Here is an 11,188-nt window from a genome sequence, read left to right as displayed (position 1 = left end):
TCACAAAAGCAGATGAGGCCTTTTTAACCTTGGTAATTTCGGTTATCAAAATCTCTCTCAAAAACATTTTAAAAGCCTCCCACTGTTGCATACAAGAACCCTCTGGGTCCTGGTTAATGAAAAACCCACGCACACTCTCTTCTATGGCTTCAGGGGACTAAAATAACTTCAGCCAGAAAGCTTTGAATTTCCAAGGAGCTCTAGGGAGCTCAGTGGGCTGGGAGACCACCAAATGCACTATTAATGGGGAATGATCAGATACACTATGGGGCCTATATTCTATCTTGAAAATGTACTGGAGCATGCGTGCGTTTCCCACTCCCAGGTCAATCCTAGACAAACTACCATGAGACTTAGAAAAACACGTATTTTGTCTAACCCCCGGGTTCCGGTGTCGCCAGACATCCACCCAGCCCACCTCTTGCAACAACCGTGCCAGGGGGGTTCCCCTGGAGAGGGCAGAGGCTCCTATGGCCGGATGTCTATCCAGCGTGTGGTCCAAGCAACAATTGAAGTCTCCAATCACCAGCAGCGGCACCTCCGGCCTACTGTCCACATAGGAGATCAGGGCCCTCAGCAGCGCCGCCGTGAAAGGGGGGGGCACATACACACATGCAAGTATACACGTTAAAACCCCCAACCTGCAATGAAGAAACACATATCGCCCCTTGGGGTCGATGTTATTGTCCAGCTCCTGATCCTGATAGTCCAAGGAGCCATGTACCAAGACACTCACCCCCCTAGAGTAGGAGGTATGAGTGGAGTGGTACGCTTTAGTCACCCAATTGTACCGTAGACAGCTTACCGTGTCCACCGTCAGATGTGTTTCCTGGAAGTGAAATTTTTTAAGGCACATGCGTATCATTGTTCTCTTAAGTGGGGAGTGAAGTCCTCTCCCATTCCACGATACTATAGGGACCTTGGCCATTCACAAAAATAAAAAATAATAGTAGGCAAGCGTACCCCCATCAGTCCTAAGACTCTGGTGAACAATTGGCCCCTGGAAAATTCCGGAAGAAATGCACACTGGCTGTTCATACTGACCGTTGCAAAAGTAATGCTGAAAGACCACCCATCAAAAAACTGAAAAAAAAAAGGACGCAAACCGCTGTCCTCACCAACTGTTCAGCTCTGAACCCTGCCAACAGGGCAGAGCAGGCACGAGGCCCTGTATACAAACTCAGGGGGCCAAAACAAGTCAGATATTGTAGATCAACTTTTAAGATTTCTGAAGCTCTCGTCTTGAACTGTTGCAGTATAACATCCCTAAGCCAGGGGTCATCTGGTTAAAAGTAATACAAAGTCTCCTCAACATAACACGACTCCATATTTTCCATGGCCGGCCCAGGAGCCCTCCACGGGCCAGGGCATTACTATCCTTCCTCCCTGCCATCTTGTCCTCGCCGTCTCAGGGCCTGCTCGTTCCGGTCAAGCCAGTTAGCTGCATCCTTGGCCGACTCAAAAAATTGTGCCTGCCCATTTACAATCACCCGCAACTTGGCCGGGCACAACATGGCGTATGGTAGCTGCAACTGCCTAAGCCGGCGTTTCACATCAAAGAACTTTGCCCTTCGTCTGTGCACCTCGGTCGAGAAGTCAGGATAAAAGGACACTCTGGCTCCCTTGTGCTGTATGTTGGCACGTTCCCTTGCCTGGCGAGGCACTGTTTCTCTATCTCTGTAGTGCAGCAGTTTTGCGAGCTGGCACCCTGTGGGGGTGCACTCCACAGCAAATATGTCCAGCAACCACCCCTCCACATAGGTCGTGGGGTCCCTGCCCTCCACCCTCTCAGGGAGTCCCACAATGCTTATATTATTTCTCCTGAGGCGGGTTCTCAAAATCCTCAGCCCTGTCAGTGGCCTCCCTTTGCCAGTTGATAGGCAGCATTGGCTTCTCTTTCTATGGGGGTCAAATGATCTTCTAGTTCGCTCACCCTGCTTTCCACGGCTGTGGTGCGTTCTCTAATTTTTTGTAAATCCTGTCGCAGCCGCGACAATTCTTCTTGCATGGTATTCACTGAGGCATTGCCAAGATTAACTGCCCTGAGGATATCTGCCAGTGTGGGTTGAGCATCTCCATTTACACCTGTGCCATTAGTGCTTTGGGCCCCAGAATCAGCCTGATCTGATTCCTCACTCTCACTGTGCTCAGCTAAGATGGCCGCCTGTGCCTGTGTCCTAGTCAATTCAGGCTCGATGTGCCTGGAGTGCCCTGCAGCATCAGTCCCCGTGAGCCCATTCATTTTCTGGGTATAATATATCATGTCCTTGGGCACCTCCTTACCCTGTGTTTTCTGCTGCCTCTGTGCTTTAGGACCGTGCTCCTTCATCTTGTCAGAACCTCGTGGGGTGCCCTTCACTGTGAGCGCGGCGGTGCCATCTTGGAAATCTGGACCCGAATAAAAGAGCCTTTTTCGGACCTTTCCCCTGGTGCAGAGGGCTGGCGGAGGTTCCCCTGAGATCTCGGGATCAGTGGGCTGCAGCATATAGCAGCGTCAGTAGCTTGGCGGAGGGAGGATCGGTCACGGATCAAGCTCAGGAGCTGTGAGAGCTACGTCCTCTCACATACCGGTCCAGGCCACGCCCCCCAGGCATGATAGTTTAATTGGAATAAGGTTGATAAAAAAACTATTTAACTTTGTTTTGTAGTAGAATGCTGCTACCGTACTTCTAAGTGAAATCTTGCTCCTGTCGAATAGGACAGGTAATACTGTACCTCCGGCTTGCTGCTGACATCACTGCTTGTCAGCGCCACCCAGCTCTCAACTTGGCTAGTCACAAAACGCAAAGCTACAGACCACCTTATTCTAACAAAACTAACAGGCCCTGAGTTGGCTTTATCACTCCCTTCAGTTTATCATAGGCCCTAAATAAACTTTAAGGCTGGGTTCACACTACAGATAGCAGCGGCTCACAGCAGGAGTCTGGTGCGTTTCCATTAACTGTTTCAGGTCAGATTTCAGCCAGAATTTTGGGCTAAATTTGGACCTGAAACGGACCAAAAGACACACAGGGCTTCTGTGCAATTCGCACTGGAGCCACTGCAGACATGTGTGAACCAACTCCATAGAGAGCCGGTCTCGAATTCCTGCAATGCAATTTGGATGCAGAGAAATCCACATCCGATTCGCAATAGTGTGAACCCAGTCTTAATCTTTACACTTAAATTCAAGTAATCCTGTCACTTAAAGTGGTTGTAACCTTAAAAAAAAAAAAGAGAGATCCTATTCCCTTATAGCAGGTTAAACAGCACAGTGCTTGTGCTGTCTAACCTAACCCTCTGTAAGCTGTAAAAACCCTGGTTGATCCTGTCTGGCAGTGGCAGCTGGTGCTTAATATTTTTTTTTGGGGGGGGGGGGGGCGCGGCGGCAAACAAACCTGCCCTACCCCCTCCGCAGGAGACGGACCGTAGCAGACTTTGGCAATCCAATCAGTGTGGCCACATAAAATATTGGCAGTTTGGGCCCAATTTGGACATTTTCATTTAGGGGTGTATTCACTTTTGTTGCCAGCGGTTTATACATTAATGGCTGTGTGCGTTTGAGGGTACAGAAAATTTACACTGTTATACAAGCTGTACTGTCACTACTTTACAGTGTAACAAAGTGTAATTTCTTCAGTCACATGAAAAGATATAATAAAATATTCACAAAAATGTGAGGGGTGTACTCACTTTTGTGATTTTTTATATATATATATATATATATATATATATATATATATATATATATATATATATATATATATATATATACACATACACACACACACACACACACACACACTGTATATAGCTGTTTGCTTAGGGTTTTGCTTTACTTTCAGATTTTGTCATTGATTGATCAGTAGCATTTTATTAAAAAGCAAAATGGCAAGAGGGAATATATGTAACATGTTAACCTTTAATGACTTTTGAAAATCTACAAGTTTACAAAAGAATAACAGTATAAAAATATATTTACATAATTTACAAATGTACACCAATCACATTAGAAAGTATCTATTATAACACAAAATACCCTTTGAAGACATCACAAAATGTTCTTCCCAGAGCCTAAATAGTAGTACTTCATTAACCAGCTTGGAAGATCCTGCTGGATTAGAATATGTAAAATGGGCATTCCACATGTACTTCCTGATACATCAGTGTGTGATTACTTTGGATTTACAGTGAACACATGCTAAAAGTAATCTGCTGTAGTGACAGTTTACTTCTGTGGTGGCTATGCATGCTATTCTAAGCACAACTGACGTATACAAGCAGTCTCTGGGTGCCATCATTGAGAAACAGGTAAATAGCGAGTAATGACGCTTTCAGTCACCACAATTATAAATTATAATAAGCTCATCTTTTGTCCATCAAATGCAGCCACACTGTAGTGCACAACAAACTGCATCCTAAATTCCATAATATGTACTTAATGTGGTCAATCCACTAAAGTATGATGTATGCAGTATTTTTTATAAAAATGCATTGTTACTTTATATTTACAATCATGTTTTCAGTAAACTTAAAGTGAAATTTTAGTCAGAAAATGAAGGCTACTAGAACAATTCAGGCTGGGCCCATTAGCAGGTATAGCTAAGTAAAACTTTAAAAAATAAGTGTCTATACTGTTTAAAATTCAGTAATACACGGTCTCATCCTGTTCTGCACATGCTCAGTTGCCCTACACATTTGTCATTGTGCGGAAAATCAGAACCATTAGGCCCCGTACACACAACCGAACATGTCTGCTAAAACTGGTCCGCGGACCAGTTTCAGCAGACATGTTCGGTCGTGTGTAGGCCCGAGCGGACAGGATTCCAGCATACATTTGCCCGCCGGGCCTTTTTCCAGCGGGCAAATATTTCTGGACTTGTTTTAAAACAGCCCGCTGGAATCCTGTCCGCTCGGACATGTTCGGTCGTCTGTACAGACCTACCGTACATGTCCGAGCGCACGCCATCCCTCGCATGCGTCGAATGACTTTGACGCATGCGTGGAAGCATTGAACTGGCAGGGCCGCCCACGTCGCCGCGGCTACGGCGCGGCCACGCCCCGCGTATTGTTTACGCGCGGATTTCTGTATGATGGTGAGTACAGCCACCATACAGAAATCCCCGGGCAGACATGTACGGTGAAAACGGTCCGGCGGACCGGTTTCATCGTACATGTTTGCTCGTCTGTACACGGCCTTAGAGGCAAATTTTTTGGACTAAAAATGTACTGCTGGCCATGGGCTCTGGACTTCAGCAAAATGGCAGCCTCCGCAAAGTAGAAATAGAAAGGCTGGAGACAATTTACAGCACACACTCATTTTTTTATCATAATTATTTATGTGGAATGCATGTTCCTTGCTAAAGAACATTATTTTTTATCAAGTTCTTATGGGTAAAGTTCCACTTTGTTTTTGTATGCAGTTTCTGAAAATCACCAGTTTAAAGTACACTAAAAGGCAATTTACAGCACACACACACATTTTGTTAGCATAATTAATAATGTGGAATGTACGTTACTTGCTAAAGAACATTATTTTTTAGAAAGTCGTTATCTGTAACGTTCCACTTTAAGCATTTATCACGCTGATCAGTTACACACAATATACTTTTAGTTTTTTGGTTACTTATAGTAGAACTATAGGCAAAATCAAAAATTATATATGGTGCAGTCTGTCAAGAGCATTAACATAGCTATTCAGTCACCTATACAACCGTTTTTTACACATTGATTCTGCCTGTAGATTCATTATATTTCCACTTCCTTTAACAGCCAACCTTTCCAACAAAAGTGGCAGTTACAGGGCTTGGGACCAGCCACTAACAGAGGTGCTGATAATGGTTTTAGCTGGATTTAGACTTTAATAGGTTTGTCTCTTTTACTTAAAGTCTATTTAAATGTATGTCTTTCTAAAGCCTCGTACACACGACCGAGTTTCTTGGCAAAAACCAGCAAGAAGCTTGCTGGGTTTTTTTTTTTGCCGAGGAAACCGGTCGTGTGTACACTTTTCGACGAGGAAACCGTTGAGGATCTCGTCGGGCCAAAAAGAAAGCATGTCTTCTTTTTCCTCGACGGGAATGGGAAAATTTGGCTCGCCGAGATCCTCAGCGGCTTCACAAGGAACTCGACGAACAAAACGATGTGTTTCACCCGTCAAGTTCCTCGGACGTGTGTACGAGGCTTAAGACTACCTTGTCCACAAGGTTACAATGCTGTTGTGCGATTTCACTGCACAAAAAAATAACATTGGCACCCTACTGCAGGAAATGGAAAAATAACACCTCTATCTGTAGCATCGACATATTATATATATCAAAACACCCTTAGAAGAAATCATAGAGCTTAGTGAACTGACCCCAGTGTATTCTGATTGACCATCGCAGTTGGAGTATGAGGTAGGATGCCCTAGACTAAGCCAATTCTAGGATAGGCTATGGTAATCATGATTGTCCAGTTGACATGGTGCACAAAAGAACTGAGTAAAGCATAACATTTTAAAATCCAATGGTGCAAAATAAATTTGATAATCAGATGTAGGCCTAATAAACAAACACCAAATGGTACAGTTAGACAGCCTTTAGATATTACAAAAAATTACCTCACCAAAAAAATTCCAGTAGTGGCCTATTATTTCAGATAACCACTATTAAAGCCAAGTTCCACCAAAAAATGAACTTCCGTTTTAAGTACTGGTGACCCCCTGACATGCCACATTTGGCATGTCTGTTTTTGAAACAGTTTTGAAAGGCACCCAGCTCCCACTTCCTCCCTTGGCACGGCAGCGCCGGAAGGAAGTTTACCTCTCCCCCTCCCTCCCTGCACTCTTCTGGGACATGTCACATTTGCCAGAAGATTGCCCGGCCATTCAAAACGTGCAGCGTGGCTCACGCATTCGCAGTGTACGCCCTGCTGTGAAGCCACAGCTGGGCGCCCACATTTACAATGCCGGCACCATGGAGAGGAGGGGGAAAGGAGTGATGCTTTGTGCGTCCGCATTGCTAGACCATGGGACAGGTGAGTGTCTGTTTTTTAAAAGTCAGCAGCTACACTTTTTGTAGCTGCTGACTTTTAAATGGGTGGAACCCGCTTTAAGTCTATATAAAATGACAACTGTTAATAGCAGAAATTATGTGCTGTTATTAGTTAACAATACTAGCTGGTCATCAATATATTCATATAATGTATTTTGCTATTTGTTTACTCCAATAGAGTAACCAAGTAAAAATATTGATAAAATAGGTAAGGCTGGGCTACACACAAAACAGAAAAATCTTGACAAAAATTGCTATGTGTTCTGCCTTTAAGTGGATCCTCCATAGAAACATATGGATAATTTATTCCATAAGGCTAGGTATGAACATTTCCATGCATTGTTTGCACATTTTTCATGTGGTTTTTGTCTGTTGCCATTGAAGTCTATGGGGCCAAAAGTCAAGCATTCATGTACCTAAAAAAAAGCACCTGTGATATTTTCCCCAATGCGGACAGCACGCAACACACAGGTGTGAACAGGCCTCATAGAACAAAAATAGAAATCCTACTGTCGTACATTGTTGGGCAACGCATATTAAATTGCACATATGTCAATGGGGACTTAAAGTTCAATATCAGTAGATCTGAAGCCTGGTGAGTTGAACCTTGAGGCAAAGGAACATGAATCTACACTAAAGCATATGTCCAGGCTGTTATTAAAAACTGCAGACACAGTGAAGGGACTTGAACCCTAAAGCATTGACTCCCAGCTGGCAGTGTCATCTTAAGAGCATTATAGGCCCCCGGGCAATACAGTGCACTGGGGCCCTGTCTACACAATCACGCATGAGAATTTACTGACAAAAATCATGAAATTTACTGGCAGAACCACATCTTTTACTGCCAGTGCAAAAAAAAGTACCTAAAATTACAGTTTTCAGTGCCGAACAATGCCGAACAATGCAAATGTCAGTATTTAAACTATAAAATGTCTTCATTGACATGAAGGTCAGGTTACTATAACCCAGCCAGCAGAGCGTTTCCTCTTACATCAGAGTCTGCAGGATGCCCCCTTACAGTGAAAGGGAACTCTTATGTAAAGGGGAACGCTGCAGACATGGGCGTCCGCGGAAATTTTTTCAGGGGGGGCGCTATATATATGCAATATGCATTTAACCCTTTCTTCAAACGCTAGCAGGGGTTAAAAGCACCCTGCTAGCGGCCAAATAGCGCAGCTAAAATGATGGTAAAGCGGCCAGATAACGCAGCCAGCTGGCAGTGTGAAATAGCTCTTGAGATAATTCAGCTTCACTCCATGCCCATATAAATATAGCCTAGAGAATGTACAGACCCCCCTTCAGCACAGATGGACCCCCCTTCAGCACAGATGGACCCCCCTTCAGCACAGACCCCCCATTCTGCACAGACCCCTCCATTCAGCACAGATGGACCCCCCTTCAGCACAGCCCCCCATTAAGCACAGACCCCCCCTTCAGCACAGATTGACCCCCATTCAGCACAAACACCCCCTTCAGCACAGACGGACCCCCCCCATCCCAATTAGTACCTCAGATCAGCCATCAGCACGGCATGGGCACAGCAGGTTCCCTGTGTAAACATAAACACTGGAGGGGGAGGTGGCTTTACTCTGCTCGCTGTGTCTGTGTGACATCCGGCCCGGAACTGCTCAGACAGCCCACAGCCGCGAGACTCTTCAACATTCTCGATTTTCCAGGGGGGGTCAATTGCCCCCCCTTGCCCTATGGAGCGGACACCCATGGCTGCAGATCATGATCTAAGGAGGGAACTCTGATGTGGAGGGGGGCTCCACAATTTTTTACTGGAGTTGCTGGGCAGCCGGTGGGGCCCCCCAGGCAAGCGGGGCCCCCGGGCAACTGCCCAGTGTGCCCAATGGAAAAGATGGCCCTGCCAGCTGGTGAAGACTAACATTTGACAATGATGACCTTAAAAAAAAAAAAAAAGCAGTGATGCCCCTTATGAATGGGGGGCAGAGAGAATGAGACTTGAACTGTTACCCTGTGCATGAAAACTTTGCAGCTACCCGAGGAAAAAAAATAGGAAAGGGCCAACTCCTTTTGACCACAACCTCTCTGACACAAGGGAGCCAGTCAAGGGGTTAAAGATCTGGCAAAAAAATTCAACTCCGCTCTACCAAAAAAAAATTTTTTGTGCTCTAATAAGTGAGTTCACAAACAAAATTGGCATTCAGGAAAGGCACATCCATTTCTAATTTTTAAAAGGACTAAATAAAGTGCATTTCTAAAAGAGCTATCTTTTACAGTAACCTTTGAAGGCTCATGATACCTATGCTTTGTAAATACATATAATGAGTCTAAAGAGCACCGCCCCACAAAATCATATCATTACCTTTTTACAGAGTAGTGTAGATTATAGTACAATTCACAGTAAATAATGTGCAAATGGGAAGATATAAATGTAAAGGTGTGCAACACACCTGTTTGACATCTTGAATTCCCAGTGCAAAATAGATGATGTGTATATCTTCCATGGGATCAGATAACATTATAATTTACAGTATACAAACATTCGTTTTTTTTTTCTTCCCATCAAAGTCAGTCACATCCTGTATTTACACGTACATTAGTGAAGGAGAGCTTTGATACCTTCAGTGGATCCTTTTCATTATTAACATCTGTAGACTTATTAAAATTGTCCAGTCAACAGTAATGGTGACACATTGGTAGATAATTGTTTATACCTCTGTAAATGTTCACTAAATGTTCAATGTTTGCGGCAAACCCAGAATCCTTTAATGCCATAAACATATTTGTCATATGTTTGTATTTATGGACAAATACAGAACCCATCCATAACCGCAAAGCCAATAACTCTACACACCACCGCCAATGTTTATTGTGGAAGAGGAAAACGCCAAAGTCTTCATTATCTGAAAAAGTCATTCCATTTGAAGAAGTTTTGACAATCACGCCATAACTGCCCTGTTTGAAATAGCTAAAACGTTTCAATAAATCTATTTTCAGTTTTGGCATATGGAATATTTTACTGGCGTTCATCTGTTTTCTTTAATACTCCATTGAACAAGGTCTGGCTGCAGTACTGAACACATTGTCCACATTTCTCCTCTAGGACTTTGGTTACGACAACGTAGCAAAGAAAAATCTGTATCCTCATTTTCCATATAGGTATGAAGCTTAAACCTGGGTGAAGTGATTCAGCAATCACAACGCTGTGGTCCATCCGCAGATCATGTTTATATTTGATTTTTCCATTTTTTTATTTCTTTTGAAGAAACTTAATTTTATTACCTGCAAGTAAAAGCACAAAAGTTATTGTCTTTGCCTGTCAAACTGCTTAAAATGATTGTAAAGGCTCGATTAAAAAATAATAATAATAATAATTTTATACTTTCCTTCTCTGTGCAGTGTGTTTAGCACAGAGAAGCCTGGATTCTCCTCTTCTCAGCTCCCTCTATGCTGCTCTTGGCCCCTCCCTCCTATTGAGTGCCACAATAGCCAGAAGCTTCCTATGGGGGCACTGGGGCCAAGTCACAGCTCCGTGTGTGTATTTAGACACAGAGGCCCGACCCGGTTCCGTCCCCTCCCTCCCCTGATTGGCTGACTGACTTTGATTGGCAGCCGCAGGAGCCACTGCTGTGTTTTAGCCGATCAGGAGGAGTGTCCTGGACGGCTTAGACATTTGTGGAAATGGCTGGAGAGAGATGTGTCTCAGGTAAATAATTAGGTGGTGCTGGGGTGGCTGCAACACAATGCATTAGGATAAAAAAAACTTCTGCCTTTATAACGCCTTTAGGGGAGAGAACAGAGATGCATAAGTTTTATGTATTATATTCAGGATTCAAAATCAATGGGCCAGATTCAGATACAATTGTGTATCTTTAGGCGGGCATAGCGTATCTCCTATATGCTACGCCGCCGTAACTTTGAGAGGCGAGTATGGTATTCAGAAAGATTATGCGCCCGAAGTTACGGCAGCGTAGCGTATAAGGGCCGGCGTAAGCCCGCCTAATTTAAATATGGAAGATGTAGGCTTGTTTTATGTAAATTAAGTGTGACCCCACGTAAATGACGTTTCTAACGAACAGCGCACGTGCTGTCCGTAAACGTATCCCAGTGCGCATGCTCCTAATTACGCCGCAAATAGTCAATGCTTTCGACGTGAACGTAACTTACGCAAAGCCCTATTTGCGAACGACTTACGCAAACGACGCAAAATT

The 11,188-nt window shown here is 44.1% G+C and overlaps 1 protein-coding gene across 2 annotated transcripts in view; it reads right to left on the bottom strand.

Annotated features, from left to right (window-relative positions):
• Positions 1–9,540: 9,540 nt before the first annotated feature.
• The window catches only part of DENND2C (DENN domain containing 2C), a 51,469-nt gene continuing 49,821 nt past the window's right edge, over positions 9,541–11,188 (bottom strand). For both annotated transcript variants that reach the window (XM_040337439.1, XM_040337438.1), the window contains exon 19: positions 9,541–10,259. In XM_040337439.1, the coding sequence (XP_040193373.1) occupies positions 10,228–10,259 (32 nt within the window). In that variant the 3' untranslated portion in view covers positions 9,541–10,227. The remainder of the gene's footprint in view (positions 10,260–11,188) is intronic.

Source organism: Rana temporaria, chromosome 2 (genome assembly GCF_905171775.1).
Source record: "Rana temporaria chromosome 2, aRanTem1.1, whole genome shotgun sequence".
Lineage (NCBI taxonomy): Eukaryota > Metazoa > Chordata > Amphibia > Anura > Ranidae > Rana > Rana temporaria.
The sequence above is the reverse complement of the archived record's forward strand: the minus strand, read 5'-3'. Positions and strand labels throughout refer to the sequence as shown.